We start from the raw sequence: 17,976 nt of genomic DNA on the forward strand, positions 1-17,976 counted from the left end.
CCTCGAGCCCCAGGCTGCCGGGGGGGGGGCTCCCACTGGAAGGACGGAGCGCGGGACCCCCGCCCGCCCCCCCCCCTCCCTGCATGGCAGCCCCGGCTCGACCCCCCCCGGCCCCCCCCCGGCGCCCCCCCCCCCTCGGCCGCGAGAGCTGGATCTAGTCTGTATAAATGCACTTTGTTTCGTTCCTCTCCGTGCTGCGGCCCCCCCCGCGCCCCCCCCAGCCCCCAGCTGCCTATAAATATGTACGTACGTGCCCCCCCCCCGCCGTGTAAATAACCCCGCGGCCCCCCCCGTCTGTGTGTCCCCCCCCCCCAGCACCCCACAGCCAGGCAGGGGGGGGCCCCTTGTCACCGCCCGTCGAGGGGGGGGGGGGGGACAGCCGGCGACAATCGGAGGCAGCCAGCCCCTGGGGGGGGGGCCCTGGCGAGGGTCGGGGGGGCTCCTGTGCCCCCCCCCCCCCTTTCCATCATCCCCGTCCCGCGCGCGGCGCTGGGTGTGGTATATATATTATATATAATAGAGCCAAGCCCGAGCGGTTGCTGTTCAATCCTGTGCACGGCGCTTTATTGCCTTCCTCCCCACGGTCAGATTTTCAGGTTGTGCTTTTTTTTGGCTTTTTCTCCCCAAAAAAAAGCCCCCGGTTCTCCTTCGGGATCCGGCGGCGCCTGCTCCTCCCGCGCTTTGGGGACGGGGTCGCGCCGCTGCAGCAGCTCCTGGAGCTGGGCGAAGGCCTCGCAGCTGGGAGGGAAGCTGTTCCTCTGCGGGGACAGCGGGGATGTGGCCGTGTCCCCCCCCGTGTGTCCCCCCCCCGTGTGTGTCCCCCCCCCACAACTCACCTGCAGCGAGAGGCGCAGCAGCCCCGGCCTCCCCGTGCCCCCCCCCGGCTGCTCCTCCTGCTGCTGCCCCTGCAGCAATGCCAGGAAAGCAGCCAGGCCCCGCTCCGTGATGCGGTTATCTGCGAGGGGGGGGGCACAAATTGGGCATAACGGTGGGAATGGGGCCCCCCCCGGACCCCCCCCCCAACACTCACGGGACAGGTTGAGGTTGAGCAGCGCGCGGTTCCCCGGCACCACCACCTGCCCCTGGCGGTGCCACCCCGGCTCCAGCAGCGGGTGCGAGGGCTCGGCCGCATCCTGCGCCTGGGGGGGGGGGCGATTTGGGGGTGCTGAGGGTGAGGGGGGGGCCCAAAAAATAGGGTCGTGTCCCCCCAGCCCCCCCCCCATCACCCCACTCGCCTCCGTGCTGCGCTGCTCCTTGCTGGCGGCTTTGGCGCCGCGGCTTCGGGTGGGCCGGGGGTCTGCAGGCGCTGTCACAGCTGGGGGGGGGGGCGCAGAGGAGGGGGGAGCTGAGCCGGGCGTGACCCCCCCCGCGCCCCCCCAGCCCCTCACTCACGCTTTTTGGGCTGTTTCGGGTCATCCTTCCGTCCTTCCGAGGGACAGCACCCCGTGGGCAGCGCTTTGGGGACGCCCTGCTCGTGTTTGGGTGAAACTGAGGCACGGCCACAGCCCCCCCCCACCCCCCCCCGTCCCCATACAAAACCAGTAGGTTTTTTTTTTTTTCCATCTGGCACCCCAAAATCCGCCCCCCCCCCCCCCCCACCTCGTCTGCCCACCTCCTCACCTTCTTCTTGGCCGTGCCCTTGCTGTGCTTGGCCGGGAGCAGCCTCTCGGTGCCCGCGCCGCCCTGCAGGCTCGGGGCGCGCTCGCTCCTGCCCTCAACCTGCTTGGGGGGAGCCACACAGCGCTGCAAGGGGGGGTCCCCAGGAAGCCCCCCCCACCTCCCCCAAAATCCCGCACACACAACACTCACCGCCTGGGGCTTCTCCATCGCCTCTGCCAGCAGCAGCCGCCGCCGTTCCACCACCTCGGCGTGCGTCAGAGCGAAAGGACCCAGCACCTGGCACCAGTGAGGTCGGGGCTGCGGTTATGGGGCCGGCCCCGTCCCTCTCTGACCCCATCCTGCTCTGATCCCATCCTGCTCTCCTCCAGCCCCATCCCACTCCTGGCCCCATCCCACTCCAGCCCTGTCCTGCTCTGCCCCCAACCCACTCTGGCTCCATCCCTCTCCATCCCCATCCCATTCTGACCCCATCCCACTCCGAGTCCAACCCGCTCTGATCCCATCCTGCTCCAATCCCAACCCGCTCCAACCCCATCCCGTTCTGACGTCATCCTGCTCCTCCGACCCCATTCTGCTCTGTTCTGACTCCATCCTGCTCTGACCCCGTCCCACTCCCAGCCCCATCCTGCTCTGATCCCATCCCACTCTGACCCCATCCGTCTCCAGCCCTGTTCCGCTCCGAGCCCAACCCACTCCAACCCCATCCTGCTCCAACCCCATCCCGCTCCAGCTCCATCCCGCTCCGATCCCATCCTACTCTGATCCGGTCCCACTCTGACTCCATCCTGCTCTGGCCCTGACCCCATCCCACTCCCAGCCCCATCTCTCTCCAGCCCCATCCCACTCCAGCCCTGTCATGCTCCAACCCCAACCCGCTCTGATCCCATCCTGCTCCGACTCTATCCCACTCCGACCCCATCCCGCTCTGGCCCTGTCCTGCTCCAACCCCATCCTGCTCTGACCCCATCCCACTCCAACCCCATCCCTCTCCAGCCCTGTCCCGCTCTGCCCCCATCCTGCTCCGATCCCATCCCACTCCAGCCTCATCCCACTCCAACTCCATCCCCCAACTTGCTCTGACCCCATCCCACTCCTGACCCCATCCCACTCTGGCCCAATCCATCTCCGACCCTATCCCGCTCCAGCCCCATCCTGCTCTGACCCCATCCCACTCCCCTGCATGGAGCCGGGGGGCCCCAACCCCACCTCAGCCATCCTCAGAGCCCCCTCGTCCCCGATCTCGTTGTGCGCCAGGGACAGCGACAGCAGCGAGCGGTTCCAGCGCAAACCCTTGGGGAGGGGGCGCACAGAAAAGGCTGAGAGGGGCAGGGGGGGGGGGCACACAGACAGCGGACCCCCCTCCCCGACCCCACAGCCCCCACCTGGGCGATGTGCCCCGCTCCCAAATCCGAGATGTGGTTGAAGCTGAGCACCAGCGAGACCAGGCTGCGGTTGGAGGAGCCGAGGGTGGAGAGGCTCTGCCCCAGCAGCCGCGCCGCCTCGTCGCCGATGCCGTTGTTGCGCAGCGAGAGGTGGGACAGCCTGCGGGGACACGGGGGGGGGGGACACAGACACACATCTGGGGGGGGTCCCGGGGGTCCCAGGTGGGATTTTGCCCCCCCCCCGTTGTGTGTGCCCCCTTCCCTCGACTCACGTGCTGCCCGGCCCCAGCAGCAGGTGGAAGGAGTGCTCCGGCAAGGGGTTCCCCTCCAGGCTGAGCGTGCTGCGGGGGCAAAAAGTCTCCGAAATTGTCTTAATTAAAGATAACGAGACGCTAATCAAGCTGCCCCCACCCCAAAAAAAAAAAAAAAACCTATGCGTACCCGAGGCCGGGGCAGCGTGCCAGCAGCGCGGTCAGCGCGGGGAGCAGGCGGTCAGTCAGCCCGGCCCTCCAAAAGCTGTGGGGGGGGGGACAAGTGGCATCAGGGGGCACGTCACCAGGGAGGGGACATGGCAGCACCTGGGGGGGTCACCCCCAAGCCCCCTCCCCAGCCCCACACTCACTGCAGGGCCCGTAGATGGGGGAGGGCGGGCAGGCACTTGCCGAGGACCCCCAGCATCTCCTCCTCGATGCTCCAGTCTGGGGGGGGGACGAGGGCGAAGAATTGGGGTGGGAAGGGGGAAAAGCCCCCAAAAGTGGCCTCGAGCCTCCAGGGAGGGGCCGGCGGGGCTCATCCCCGTCCCCCTTAGGGACATTTTGGGGGATTTTTGGGGGCTGACCTCGCACAAAGACCTCGCGCACGCTCCGGGGGTCGTCGTGCTCCGTCTCCACCTGGACGCAGCGCTGGCCATGCCACCGCTCACCGAGGGTCTCCAGCCCCTCCACTGCACAGGGGTGGGGGCCTCAGGACCCCCAACCCCCAGAATAACCCCCCCGTAACCCCCCCTACCCCATGCACCCCGCTCACCGTCTGTGGGGCCGGCGGGGGACACCCGGGGGGTGACCGCGGGGACGGTGACGATGCCGGCGCGGGCGCAAAGCTCGGCCAGGTCCTGCTCCAGGACACCGCTGCACTGGTACTCCTCTTGGGGGGGGGGGGGTGAGGTGTTGGGGGGGGGGCTCTGCTGTGTCCCCCCCCCCAAAAAAAACAACAAAAACCATCAGGACCTGGCCTCACCTGCCCCCTGCTCGCCCTTCTTCACCTCCTCCTCGGGGGCCGCCGCCGCCGCCTTCTCCCGGGGGGTTCGCTCCCGGCGCCGTCTCATGGCTGGGAGCTGGGGAGGGTCCCGGGGGGGGGGGCTCAGAGCCACCCCACCCCATCCCCAGTCCCCCCCCCTCCCCCCCCTGACCTGGGGCTGGCACCCAAAGGATCCCTGGGGTGAGGGGGAGGCCCCGCTAAAGGGGATCTGGTGGGGGTGGGGAGGACCTGGGGGGGTCCCAGAGGTGGTGGGGGGACTCAAGGGGGGGTCCCAGAGGTGGGGGGGACCCGGGGGGGGTCCCAGTGTTGGGGGGAGGGGTTCCAGAGGTGGGGGGGACCCAGTGGTGGGGGGGGGGGTCTCAGAGGTGGAGGGGGCCCCGGGGGGGTCCCAGGGGTGGTGGGGGACTCAGGGGTGGTCCTAGAGGTGGGGGGGGACCTATGGGGGTCTCCATAGGGGATGTAGGGGGGTTAATGGGGGGGTGGGGGGCAATGGGGGTCGCCACAGGGAGCAAGGGGGGGTGCAGAGATTGGGGGGGGCTGCATGGAGGTCCCCATGGAGGGCTCCAGAAGGAGGGGGGGGGTCCCCAAGGCTGGGGGCTTCCCCTGGAGGGCTCCATAGGGGTCCAAGGAGGGTCCCGGGTGCTAAGGGGGGGCCCTGAGGGGGGCCCCAAAAGGGGAAAGGGGGGGGTCCTAGAGCGGGGGGGCCCTATAGAAGTTTGCTTAGGGAGTGGGGGGGGTCACTGGGGGCTTCCACTGCCAGAGGGGGGAGCTGTGGGGGTCCCCCCGCGGAGCAGGGGGGTCCCGGTGCCGGGGGGGCTTCCTGGGGGGGTCCTCGGGGGTCCCCATGGGGCCGGGGGGGGCCCAGGCCGGGCCCCACCTCGCTCGGCGGCCTCGGGGCGTCCCCATGGCAACGAAGGGGCGGGGCCAGCGGGAAGGGGGCGGGGTCAGGGCGGAGGGGGCAGGGCCTGGAGGGGTGGGCGGGGCCGATGGGGAAGGTGGAGGGGTAAGGGTGGGTCCGTGCTGCAGCGCTGATTGGATGATTATTGGGCCAATCACGGGGCGCGCTTTGGATCCGCTCCGGGAGCGTTGCTTGGCCAGGCCCAGGGGCTGGGCTGGAGCTGCTCCCGGCCGGCAGTGGGCGCCCTGCGGGGCCCTCTTGGGCAGCACCGGGACAGTTTTGGGGCCGTTCCTGGTGTTTTTCTCTGAGTTCCGCTGGGCCAATCACCGGCATTTTGTTGGGGTCCTCCTGGAAGCATTGCTGGGCCTTCCCTGCAGCCCTCACCAGACCATCACAGGGGCAATCTCTGGGCATATTGTGCAGCTGCACTTGGATTTTGGGGTCGAAAATTGGCCTTTACTGGAGCCCTGACTGGACAGTCTCTGGGCCAGTCACTTGGCCTGGTTCGGGTCTCACTGTACCACAACTGGGCCCAGCACTGGGCCCTTCCTAGAGCTGTCCTTGCACCCCAGGCCAGGCACTGGGCTTCTTCTGCAGCCCTCATTCAACCATTACAGGGACAATTTCTAGGCATAACCTGCAGCCGTATTTGGATTATTACAGTGCTGATTACCGAGCCTTTCCTGGAGCAGATACTGGACCATCACTAGGACCGGAGCTGCGCCGAAGGGCGGCCCTTCCTGGAGCCCTGCTGGGCGCTTCTGGGCCTGGCTGGGCTGTGTCGCTGGATCGGAGCTGGGCCAATCACGGGGCCGGTGCTGGACACTCAGTGACCAATCACGGGGCGCGCTTTGGATCCGCTCCGGGAGCGTTGCTGGGCTCGAGCTGCCCCCGAGCCTGCCCTGCGGGGCCTCTTCAGGCAGCACTGGGACACGGACTGGGCTTTACTGGTGCTGGCCTGCGGGTCGTACTGGGCCAATCACCGGCATTTTGTCGGAGCCCTGAGGGAAGTATTGCGGGGCCGAAGATGGGGCCTTTCCTGCAGCACTCCGGGCCCCCCCAGCCCCCCTGTCCCTTGGCCCAGCTCCGGGCCACGCTCGGGACCTCGCCGCAGTCCCCGCGGATCGCCCCTGGGCCAATCACCGGCCCTTGGCCAGCGTTGGGCAATGACTGGACCAATCAGTGGACAGCGCCCGCTCCAACTTGACCAATCACGGAGCGCGTTCTGGATGCGGCCTGGGCGCTTTGCTGCGCCATCCCCGCGCCCTGCTGCAGCCCCCCGGGCACTCGGGGGGGGCTCTGGGCGCCCCTTCCCGGCCCCACCCCGGGGCTGCGCCCCCCCAGGTCCCCTCTGTGCTCCCCCCACCCCTGACACAAGGATGCGGCCGCAGGCAGCCTGGAGCCCCGCTTCCAACAACCCGGCTTTATTTACAGGCTGCGCCCCCCAGGGCTGGGGGACAGGGACGGGGGCTCCGGGGGGGGGGGCGCTCAGCCCCCGCAGGGACCCTGGGATGCACCCCCCGTGTCCCCTGTCCTTGTCCCCAGAGCGTCCTGGAGCCAGGGCGGGGTCCCTCGTCCTTGTCCCCAAGGCAAGGGGTGCTTTTTTTTGGGGGGGGGGGACAACGTGGGGGGGGGCTCAGCGGTCCTTCCTGCGCAGCGGGGGGGACGGCGGGTGGTGGCGGACGGGGGGCACGTCGTAGTGGCTGGGGATGTGGCTGTTCCTGGGGGAGTCGTAGTAGCTGGGGGTGCTCGGGGCCGGTTCCGCGCCCTCTGCCCCCCCCGGGCTGTTCTCTGGGGGGAGAAGAGGGGGCGGCTGGGGGCAGCTGGCAGCTGGGCTGGGGTCTGCCCCCCCCCCGGTTGTCCCCCCCTCGTCTGTACCCTCCTCGGGGCTGGCAGGAGGCTCCTCGAGGAGCCCGATCTCGGCGTAGGACATCTCCCGCTGCACCGGGGCCTTCATCTCCATGTAGCTGCCCTCGGGGGTCTTGGCCAGGAGGGGGGGCAGGTCCTTGATGGTGGCGTAGGGATTCTCGCTGGCCAGCGAGCTGGCGCTGGCCCCCAGCCCCTCCTGGGGGTGCTCTGTGGGAGGAGGTTTGGGGGGGGGGGTCCCCGTCACAGGGGCCAGGGAGCAGCCCTGCACCAGCCGTGTCCCAGCCGTTCCCCCCCCCCCTCACTGCACAGCACGCTCGGTGTTAGCCCCTTTTCATCCCTTCTCCTAGCCCTTCTCCTCTCCATCCCCATCCCTATTCTCTTCCCCATCCCAATTCTCTTCCCCATCCTCTTCCCTATTTCCATCCCCATCCCAATTTCCATCCCCGTCCCTTCTCCCTATCCCCATCCCCTTCCCTTCCCTTTCCCCATCCCATTCCCTTCCCCATTCCCTTCCCCTTTTCCCATCCCCTTCCCCATCCTATCCCATCCTATCCCATCCCATCCTCTTCCTTTCCCCCTTCCCTATCCCATCCCCATCCCTTCCCCTTTCCTCTCTCCATCCCATCCCATCCCATCCCATCCCATCCCATTCCCTTCCCCTCCCCATCCCTTCCCCTTCCCCTTTCCCCTCTCCAACCCATCCCTATCCCCATCCTCTTCCCTTCCCCACCCCACCCCATCTAATCCCACTCCATCCCATCCCATCCCATCCCCTTTCCTTTCCCCTTCCCTTCCCCACCCCACCCCAGCCCTTCCCTTCCCCAGGGGTACCCTTGCCGTAGTACTTCCCCAGGCTGCAGCTGTAGCTGTAGCTGTAGCTCCGGTCCAGGTGCCCCCCACCTGGAAGCCAAAAACCGTGAAAAAGCAGCAGCCGGGAATGGGAACAGCTTTGGCACCCCCCTCTGCACCCCACAAACCGCTCCCCCAAACCCTGGGGCGCCCAGCACCTCCCCTGTGCCCCCTCTCACCCCTGGGTCCCAGCGGGGGCGCCCCGAGGTGCTTCCAGTCGGGGGGCAGCGTGGCGTTGCCTTCGGGGCCGTAGGGTCTCTCTGCACCGGGGAAGAGCTGGGGGCCGGGTACCTGGGGCCAAAAAACGGAGCCAGGTCGGCCACGGGGCTCCCGGTGCCGTGCCCGGTGCCGTGGGTGCCGTGGGTGCCGTGGGTGCCGTGCCGTACCTTTAGGGAGCTGGCTCTATCCTGGGTGCCGGGCGCAGGCAGCGTGCACTGGGACAGCGTGTGGTAACTGGGGTTGGAGTAGTAGTGCGTGGGACCCGGTGGCACATCTGGGGGACAAGCGTCAGCCCCGGGGGGTGCCACGGGACCCCTCTGGGGGGTCCTGGAGCCGCGGCCCCGCGCGCCGCTCACCTGGCACCACGTACTCGGAGGTGTCCGTCCGTCCCGCCGTGTACGCCACGGCCAGGTGCCGGTTCTCCTTCCCCTTCTGCCGCTGGCGGTAGCACAGCCCCGCGGCCACCGCGGCCACCAGCAAAGCCACCAGGGCCACCAGGCTGACCACCATCCCCAGGGTGCTGTAAGCCAGCGGAGGGGTGGGCACGATGGTGTAGGGCTGGTCGGGGGTCCCTGCAATTTGAGGGGAGGGGGGGACACACAGGGATAAGTGCTTAGGATGGGCACGGACCCCCCCCCTCTGGCCCCCCAGCCCCTCTCCGTGCCCACTCACCGGCCTCACAGTGGGGTCCGCTCCTGCCGGGGGCGCACGGGCACGCGCCGGTAACGGGGTGACAAGTGGCATTTTGGGGACAGCGGCACAGCTGCTCACACCGCAGCCCGAAAGTCCCGGGGGGGCACTCTGCAGGGTACGGGGGGGTGCCCAGGATGGAGCCAGCCGGTGGCTCCCTACCACCCAGGACCCCCCCCAGGACCCCTAAGGCTGAACCCTGGGGGGGGGCACAGGGTTGCTGGGGGGGGGTCCCCACCTTCTTCGCAGTGCGTCCCCGTCCAGCCCACGGCGCAGAGGCAGGCGCCGGTGGCGGGGTGGCAGGAGGAGCGGTTGGAGCAGGAGCAGCTCAGCGAGCACCTCTTGCCATAGCGGCCGGGGGGGCAGGCTGCGGGCGGCAGGGCTGCGGTGAGACCAGGGGGGGCTCACTGGGGGGGGGAAAATAACCCTGCTTCTCGCCGGGGACACTCACAGCGCTGGCAGTTGGGGCCGCGGTAGCCCGGGGTGCAAGTGCAGGACCCATCCTCGGGCGAGCAGGACGCTCCGTTGCGGCAGGAGCAGGGCTGGCCGCAGCCCCGACCCCAAAAACCCTGCGGGCAGCCCCGCTTGCACTGCGGCCCTAAAAAGGGTTGGGGGAGACGCCGTAAAGGACAAGGACGGGGTGCGCAGCGGGGTGTCCCCCCCCCCCTCCACAAAGGACCCCCTCCTCACCTGTCCAGCCGGGCAGGCAGTGGCACTCCCCGGTGACGGCGTCGCAGCCGTCCGCGTGGGCGCAGTCGCAGCGCTGCCCGCAGCCGGCACCGAAAGTCCCGTTCTGGGGGCACAGGGACAGGGTCAGAAGGTGGGACGGTGGCACCGAGACCCCCTCCCGGTGCCGTTGGGGATGGGGCACTCACCGGGCAGGGCTGGTGGCAGCGGGGGCCGTGCCAGCCCGGGGAGCAGCTGCAGGTCCCGCTCTGGGCGCTGCAGGCGGCTCCGTGGGCGCAGTCGCAGCTCCGGTTGCAGCCGGGACCCCAAGTGCCGGGGGGGGCACGGCGCTGAGCAGTTGGGGCCGTGCCAGCCTGTGGGGTGTGAGGAAGAGGGGGGGAGGTGTGGGGATGGGGATGTGACCCCCCCATCATGTCCCCGCTGCGGCCCCCGTCGCGCACCCACCTTCCTTGCAGGAGCAGGAGCCGTCGATGGGGGAGCAGGCGACGGCGTGCTGGCAGGAGCAGCGCCCCGAGCAGTTCGCCCCAAAAGTGTCAGGGGGGCACAGGGAGGAGCAGTGCTCGTCCTGGGGGTGGCAGGGACAGGGGGAGGGGGGGGTGAGAAGGGGAGACCCCCCCAGAGGAGATGGGAACCCAGTGACCGCCCTGGTCCCCCCCTCTTGGCGCACCAGTGTTGGAAGCAGAGCGGGTGACCCCAAAATCCCAACGGACCCCCCAAGGTTACCTCGACCTCCCTCGACCCCAAACAGCCCCCAAAATCCCAACGGACCCCCCAAAGTTGCCTCGACCTCCCTAGACCCCAAACAGCCCCCAAACACAACCAGACCCCCAAGCCCACCCCAAGGCCGCCCGGTGTCCCCCCAAAGGGCCACCCAGAGCTCCCCCCGTGTCCTTTCCCCCCCCCACCCCCGGGGGTCCCCCCGCCCTCCCCTCCCCCCCCCACGGTGATGGCAGCTCGGGGACGCACCGTGTAGCCGGGGGGGCAGTGGCAGCGGCCGGTGGTCCCGTCGCAGGTGCCCCCGTTGAGGCAGAGGCAGGACTGCAGGCAGCCGGCCCCGAAGGAGCCGGGGGGGCAGCTCTCGTTGCAGAAAAGCCCGGCCCAGCCGGGGCGACAGGAGCACTCCCCGAGCAGCGGGTGGCAGCTGGGGGGCACCCGCTCAGCACCCCAGTGCTCCCAGTTTGGGGGCACGGAGGTGCGCTGGGAGGGAGCTCCGCAAACGGAGCGGGGAGGGGAACCATCCCCTACCCAAAATGACCTCCCCAAAAAAAAAAAAACAAAAAACTCTGCATCCCGAGCAGCGAGGCTGGGCTTTACCTGAGGCTGTGCTGGGGGTGGCAGAGGCAGCGGCTCTGGCAGTGGAGGCCATAGAGGCCGGGCAGGCAGCGCGGCTCCTCGCAGCGGCTGCCCTGGTAGCCGGCCTCGCAGAGGCAAGCCCCGTCCACGTGGAAGCAGTGGCCCCCGTGGGCGCAGTCGCAGCTCTCCCGGCAGTCCTGCCCGTAGCGCCCCACCGGGCACCGCTCCTGGCATCTGTATGGGGACAGGGAGGGGGGCACGGCCCCCAAATTGGGGCTCCCCGGGACCCCCCCCTCCCCATGCTCCAAGCTGAGCCCGGGCAGCTGGCTGCGTGCCACGGTTTTTGGAGGTTTGGCTCCGGCAGCGCCCGGGTTTGGTGACCCCCTCCCTGCGCCCCCCCAGCCCTGCGTTTCCCCGTCCCCCGCGCCCCACCCCGACGCCCCCCCCACCATGCTCAGTTCCCCACGGCCCCCCCCCCGTCCCCACTCACTGCTCTCCGGTGAAGCCGGGGGCGCACTGGCACTGCCCCCCCAGGGGGTCGCAGCGCCCCCCGTTGTGGCAGCGGCACTCGCCCTGGCAGCCGGGGCCGAAGCGCCCGGGGGGGCACGGCGTGGAGCAGATGTCCCCCTGCCCGGGATTTGGGACAGCGGGGTCAGCGGGGCTGGAGGAGAAAACGGGGACACCCCCGTGCCTTGTACCTCAAGGGGGGGTCCACAGCCCACCTACCATCCATCCGTGGGGGCACACGCAGGTGGAGGAGCCGGGGGGGTGGCAGATGCCCCCGTTTTGGCAGGGGCAGTGGCTGTCACACGGCGTCCCCTCGGGGCAGGGCACGTCACAGCTGCGGTGGGAAGGCGAGGGGTGAGCGGGCGGCTGGGGGACCCCCTCCCCAAGGGGACAACCCCCCCGCCCCGTGGGACCCCTGCACTCACAGGGGGCCGGCGAGCCCCGGGGGGCAGAGGCAGGCACCGGTGGAGGCGTTGCAGGAGGCTCCGTGGTGGCAGAGGCAGAGGAGGTGGCAGCCCTGGCCGTAGGTGCCCAGGGGACAGGGGTGGTGGCACTGGGGGTCAGCGAAGCCGGGGGGGCAGGCGCAGACCCCGCTCAGGGGGTCGCAGGGGGCCCCGTGGTGGCAGGCGCAGCGGTGCTCGCAGTCCCGGCCCCACGAGCGCTCGTCACACTCTGCACGGGGACGGGACACCACCGCTGCCACCCCGGGGACACCACCACTGCCACCCCGGGGACACCACCGCTGCCACCCCGCACCCAGTCCCAGCCCCGTTCTGTCCCCATCCCCGTCCCTATTCCCAGCTCATCCCCATCCCCATCTCGCTCCCAGTCCCCATTCCCAACCCCATCCCATTCCTATTCCCGTCCTGTCTCAGTCCTTTTCCCTTCTCCTTCCCCACCCCAGTTCCTATCCCATCTCCATCCCCACCTCCCTCTCACCCCCATCCCATCCCATCCCCATCCTAATCCCATCCCCATCCCCAATCCCTCCCCATCCCCATCCCCACCTCATCCCCATCCCCATCCCAATCCCCATCCCAAATCCTTCCCCAACCCCTATCCCTTCCCCTCCCATCCCCCCTCCAACCCCCCAACCCCCCTCCCAACCCCCACCCCCGGGGGTCCCCCATCCCCGCGCCCCCCTCCCCGTGTCCCCCCCTCACCGCTGGAGCAGTCGGTGCCGCGCCAGCCCGGCTCGCACTGGCAGCGCTCGGGAGCCACGCACCGGCCGTGGACGCACTCCTGGGTACAACGCGCTGCAGGGACACGGCCGGGGGGTTAAGGAGAGGGTGGGGGGCACAGCTTGAAGCCCCCCCCTCACCCCCTCGCCCCACTCACGGACGCAGACGTCCCTGCTCTCGTAGTAGCCCTGGCAGCACTGGTAGCGCCGGCGGTAGTCGGTGCGCACCGCCTGCCGGTACTCGGTGCGGTACGCGATCCTGCGCCCAAAACAGTGCCCTGAGGATGGGGTTTTCGGGGCGGGGGGGGGGGACGACACCCTGCCCGACCCCCCCCTTCCAACCCCGTTGGCCACCGGGCAGCACCCAGGGGGGCAGCGCTGAGAATGCGCTGCGGTGGGAGGGGAGAGCGGGGACCCCCCCGGACCCTCTCCAAGCGCCGGGGGCTGGGTGAGAGGGGTTTTTGTTGTTGTTTTTTTTTTGGGGGGGGGCTGCTCTCACCTTTGCTGCAGGCAGGGCTGGGACGAGCCCAGCACCCTGGCGCAGGGCTCGGCAGAGGCCACGACGTGGGGCTTGGCGTACGACTCCTTCACCGCCGCCGTGAAGCTGCCGGAGAGGAGGGGGGGGGGGGTGACAGCACATCCCACGGGGTCCCCGCCGCCCAGTTCCCCCCCAGTAAGGCTCCTACCTCTCCCAGTAGCTGCAGACGTTGGGGTCTCCGGGCTGGAGGGCGGCCAGGAGGCAGGCGTGCACCGCCAGCGCCGCGGCCCGCAGCGCCATCCTGCACGGGGACGCGGCGCTGAGCTGGGAGCCGGGCTCGCACGGCCGCCTTCCCGCTCCCCACCCACCGCCCCCGGCTCATTTTGGGTTCCCGGGGGGGGCTTTGTTCGCATTCCTGCCTGCGGAGGAACGCTCCTGGCCCCGGCCCCAGCCAGGCGTTGAGGGGAAACTGAGGCACGGCCGCACGGGTGGCCCCAGCACCGCGCCGACCCCACAAGCAGCCAGAAACGTCCCGGCCCCAAACGCAGGCGCTGGTGTTCATGGGGGGGGTCCCAAATGTCCCAGCCTGGGGATGGGTTTTGTCAACCGCCACCACGGCACCGAGGACGTCCCCTGGGATGCCCCAGGCCCCATCCTGGCACCTCCCCACCCTCAGACCCTCAGCTCCAGCCTCTCCCCCGCGTCCCAGCGCAGCGCGGGTCCCTGCCAGGGACACCCGGGTGTCCCCAGGGTGCCGGGGACCCGGCTGCGGGGTGCGGGGACGGGAAGGAGTTAACCCCCCCCCTGGCAGCCGCCCCGCGTGGCCCCGTTTCAGTGCTTTTCCCATTTATTTGGGGTTGTGTTTCCTGGAGCCGCCGCGCTCTTGCTCAACCGAGCGAGGGACCGGGCTGGGAGCGCGGCCAGCTCGGAGCGGGGTCGGCGGAACGGGGCCGAATTCAGGGGGCGCAAAGACCCCCCCCTCATCGGGGCTTTGGCAACACCCAGCAGGATGGAAGAGCGAGGGTCTGGGCCCCGTTGGGGATACCGGGACCCCGTCCCGGTGACCCCGAGCCAGCCCCGCGTGGCCCCGAGCAGGCGGCGCGGTGTTTACGGGGCCGTTCCGCGGCGCTGCGGTGAACGCACGTGTGCCACGGGAGGAAACAGAGGTTTCCTGAGGCACGCAGCTGGATTTACGGCCGCTTCCTTGCTGCTCCAGCCAGCCTGGGGCCAGCCACCAGCCACCAGCCTGCTTGGGGACACCCCAGAGGTGCCACCACCCCCCCCAACCCCCCCCCATCCGGCACCATCCTCCTCCTCCCCGCTGGCTCGGTGCAAACGCAGGCAGCGGGAGAGGGGGGTTTGGGGTGGCCCCGCAGCCCCCCCCATAATTTCCCCGGGGCTGAGCCCTCCCCGTCCCAAAGCGGCGACGTTTTTCTAGTGGAAAAAACATTTAGTCAGAAAGTTTCTCCCCGTTTCCCTTCGGCTCCCGGCGGCCGTTTCCAGGGTGAGGAATCGCTCGCCCGCTTCCGAGCCCCCCGCCCCAAGCCTCTCCTCCCTGGGACGGGACCCCCCCCCGAGCCCTCCCCACGGCCCCGCAGCGCCTCGGCCCCGGCCCCGCTCCAGCAAAACCCCGCGCCAGGGGCTGGGGGGCCCCAGCGCCGCTGCGAACAACAGGAACCGCTCGGAGATGCTGGCAGGAAAAGCGAGGAGTCATCAAAAAAAGGGGCCCAGCTGGTCCTAATTGGGGAGCGGGGGCGGTCGGCTGAGCCCCCCAGGGTTTTCTCGGGGGGCGCACGGCAATAGGGACCCCCAAAAGCCAGCACTGACCTCTCCAAACCCTACAGACCTCTCCAAAACACCTCCGGAGCTTGGAGCAATGCGTCCCTGTTCCGGGGGGGGGGGCCCGATCCCATTTGGGGACAGGAATGGGGTGCTCAGGCACTGCTGGGGGGGGGTCACCTTCACCCCTGGGTGGCAGCTCCCCCAGCGAGCCACCTGCCTGCTCCTTTTGCAAACGACACCGGAGGAAAAGGGGACATCCCAAAGGGGTGGGGGGTGGATTTCATCCCCCCCCCACCCCATGAAGCTCCCTGCCTGCTCCCTCCCAGGGCCCGGGGTGACGCGGGGTTGGGGAGCATCGCCCGCGGGTGCTGGGGCGCGAAGCCAAATTGTGCAGCGTGGGAAGCTGGGGGGGGCCGGGGGGGGCTGCAGCCGGGGTGAGGGCAGGGGATGGGGGATTCTGCCCCGTCCCCATCAGGGACACGGAGCCCGGGAAGGCGCCGGGGCCCCCGGAGCTGTTATCTGTGCCCCGGTGCTTCCTCTGCCGCGGGCTGACGCGTTTCCTCCGGGGGCTGCGAGCATCGCGGGGACACCGCGGGGACGGGGACAGGGAGCGGGTATTGGGGTGGGGACGGGGATGGGGACAGGGATTGGGATTGGGATGAGAATGGGGACGGGGATGGGCGTGGAGACGGGGCTGGAGCTGGGAATGGGACTGGAGATGGGAATGGGGACAGGGTGGGGAAGGGGTGGAGATGGGGATGGGTCCCTCTTAGGGTCAGGGTCAGCGCTGGGGTCACCACGGGGGGTCGCAGCTCCATCCCACACCCTCCCCCACCACCGGGGGACCCCAGAACCGTGGGCGCAAGGTTGGGGACCGTCCTCTTGGGGCCACCCCCGGGGGGCGCAGCGTGGGACACTCACCGGGCCAGGACCGGGACCCCCTCCAGGCTGGGACCGGGACCCCGAGCGGGCCGGGACCCGGACCCCCAGCGGGCCGGGAGGCGCAGCGCGGCCGTCGGAAGCAGAGGGAGGGCCCGGAGCCGCTCTCAGGAAGTTTGGACGCGGAGACAACTACGGAAAAGGGAAAAAAAAAAAAATCCTAGAGTTGGGTGGGTTTTTTTTTTTTTTTTCCTCGCCTTTTCTGGCCAGAAACCAGCAGGTTTGGAACAACAACAGCGCCGGGGCTTGGGGCAGGGGGGGGCGGCCCCACAGCCCCTTTGTGGGACACCCCCAGGAGGGTCCTGGCCCCCGACGGCTCTGGGGACACGAGCGCAGCCCCGAATCCCCCCGAAAACCCCAAATCACCCCATTTTTTGGGGGGCGGGGGGGCACATACAGGAGGCAGTGGCACCCCCGGGGCAGCCCCCAGCTGAACCTGGCGCCAGCAGAGCCCCGCTGTGCGTCCTGCCCGCACCCGGGCACCATTTGGCCCCGCAGCCCGGGCACAATTCGTCCTTGCAGCCCCGCAGCCCCTGCACGCATCAGCCCGGCATCCCAAGCACATTTTGTCCTTGAAGCCCTGCATCCTATACACACATCAGCCCGGCACCCCATGCATGTATCACCTCTGCATCCCCATGCAACATCTTGCATCCCACACGCATCATCCCTGCATCCCATACACACCGTCCCTGCACCCCAGGCACAGTTTGTCCTTGCCACCCTGCATCCCATGCACACATCAGCCCTGCATCCCATGCATATTTTGTCCCTGCAGCCCTGCACCCCGTGCACATATCATCCCTGCATCCCCATACAGCATCCCTGCATCCCATACACACCGTCCCTGCACCCCAGGCACAATTTGTCCTTGCCACCCTGCATCCCATGCATATTTTGTTCCTGCAGCCCTGCACCCCGTGCACATATCAGCCCTATAATCCCACATCTCATCCCTGCATCCCAAACACATCATCCCTGCATCCCGGGCACAATTTGTCCTTGCAGCCTGGTATCCCATATACACCATCCCTGCATCCCATATGCACCATCCCTGCATCCCAAACATGTTTTGTCCTTGCCCACACCAACCCCACGCAGCGCACGGGCTGGGGGCAGAGTGGCTGCAAAGCTGTGCAGAGGAAAAGGAGCTGGGGGTGCTGGTCGGTGCTCCCCTAAACACGAGCCCGCAGCGTGCCCAGGTGGCCAAGAAGGCCAGCGGGGTCCTGGCTTGTGTCAGGGGCAGTGTGGCCACCAGGAGCAGGGGGGTGAGCGTCGGCTCTGGTGAGGCTGCACCTCGAGTGCTGGGTTCATTTTTGGGCTCCTCGCTACCAGAAGGACTTGGAGGTGCTCGAGCGAGTCCGGAGAAGGGCGACGAAGCTGGGGAGGGGCTGGGACACGAGTCCTGAGAGGGGCGGCTGAGGGACCTGGGGGGGTTTGGGGTGGGGAAGAGGGGGCTCAGGGAGACCCCATTGCTCTCTGCAAGTACCTGGGGTGGGGAGCTGGGGTCGGTCTCTTCTTGCAGATAACCAGGAGCAGAGGGAACAGCCTCAAATTGTGCCAGGGGGGGGGTTCAGGTTGGAAATGAGGAGAGATTTCTGCTCAGAAAGCAGCCAGGCGTCGGGACGGGTCACCTGGGGAGGTGGTGGGGTCCCCATCCCTGGGGGTGCTCAAGGAGAGCTTGGACGTGGTGTTGGGGACACGGCTCCTCGGTGACACTGGTGGTAGGGGGTGCTTGGAGCAGATGTCCCCAGAGAGCGTCCCCAACCCCGATAACTCCGGGACCCCCCCTGCACCCCGTGCGCATTTTGTCCCCGCAGCCCCGCACCCCGAGCACGCAGCGTCCCCACGTGCAGGACCCCAGCCCCAGGTGACAGCACGCACCCCCCTACACCCCAGGCTCCCCTCCCCCCCAAAAAAAAATGTCACCCCTGGGGGGCTCAGCCCGGCCAGGAGGCTCAGCACCACGCGTCGCCCCCTCCCCACGCCCAGCCGCCCCCCTCCCCAAGCGCGTGCATTAGCCGGCCTCAACTGATGTCAAGGCGCCGTTAATTGCCTCCCCTCGTTACAGTAATAGCTCTAATCACTCCTAACGATTTTCACGTCCCAGTGTGGCTCAACCGCTGCCCCCCCCCCCCCCCTTGCCCACCGCTGGGCTCCATTAGGATCAAGCCCACCCGCGGCCCCGGGGTTTGCCACGGCCACCCCAAAACGGAGCAGGGGCAGGGCACCGAGGCTGTAGGGGCTGGGGGGGGGCTGCGGGGTGGGGACAGCTGGGCTGGGACCCCCTGGAAGTGACCCCCCCAATGCACACACATCGCTCTTC

General features: G+C 69.0%; 2 protein-coding genes across 2 annotated transcripts; both read right to left on the reverse strand.

The window, feature by feature from the left end:
• Nucleotides 1–584: 584 nt before the first annotated feature.
• On the reverse strand, nucleotides 585–4,326 carry LRRC71 (leucine rich repeat containing 71). The gene is made up of 12 exons (XM_032204297.1): nucleotides 4,239–4,326; nucleotides 4,029–4,145; nucleotides 3,841–3,963; nucleotides 3,625–3,700; nucleotides 3,444–3,518; nucleotides 3,275–3,343; nucleotides 3,001–3,162; nucleotides 2,827–2,959; nucleotides 1,797–1,896; nucleotides 1,236–1,315; nucleotides 837–1,139; nucleotides 585–758 (listed from the first exon to the last, which is right to left on the reverse strand). Exons 1-12 carry the CDS (start codon nucleotides 4,324–4,326, stop codon nucleotides 585–587), a joined length of 1,500 nt encoding a protein of 499 aa, XP_032060188.1.
• Nucleotides 4,327–6,756: 2,430 nt separating this feature from the next.
• On the reverse strand, nucleotides 6,757–13,229 carry PEAR1 (platelet endothelial aggregation receptor 1). Its single transcript, XM_032204298.1, is given in 22 exon segments — nucleotides 6,757–6,948; nucleotides 7,036–7,233; nucleotides 7,858–7,926; nucleotides 8,055–8,166; nucleotides 8,277–8,368; nucleotides 8,451–8,731; nucleotides 8,763–8,895; nucleotides 9,023–9,151; nucleotides 9,236–9,382; nucleotides 9,475–9,577; nucleotides 9,660–9,791; nucleotides 9,793–9,824; nucleotides 9,916–10,036; nucleotides 10,438–10,612; nucleotides 10,786–10,998; nucleotides 11,255–11,391; nucleotides 11,491–11,605; nucleotides 11,697–11,943; nucleotides 12,435–12,527; nucleotides 12,610–12,710; nucleotides 12,951–13,055; nucleotides 13,138–13,229. Coding segments are annotated over 22 exon segments (2,982 nt in total). The 3' UTR covers nucleotides 6,757–6,793.
• Between the last annotated feature and the right edge of the window lie 4,747 nt (nucleotides 13,230–17,976).

This window comes from Aythya fuligula, chromosome 28, assembly GCF_009819795.1.
Source record: "Aythya fuligula isolate bAytFul2 chromosome 28, bAytFul2.pri, whole genome shotgun sequence".
NCBI classification, from domain to species: Eukaryota; Metazoa; Chordata; class Aves; order Anseriformes; family Anatidae; genus Aythya; species Aythya fuligula.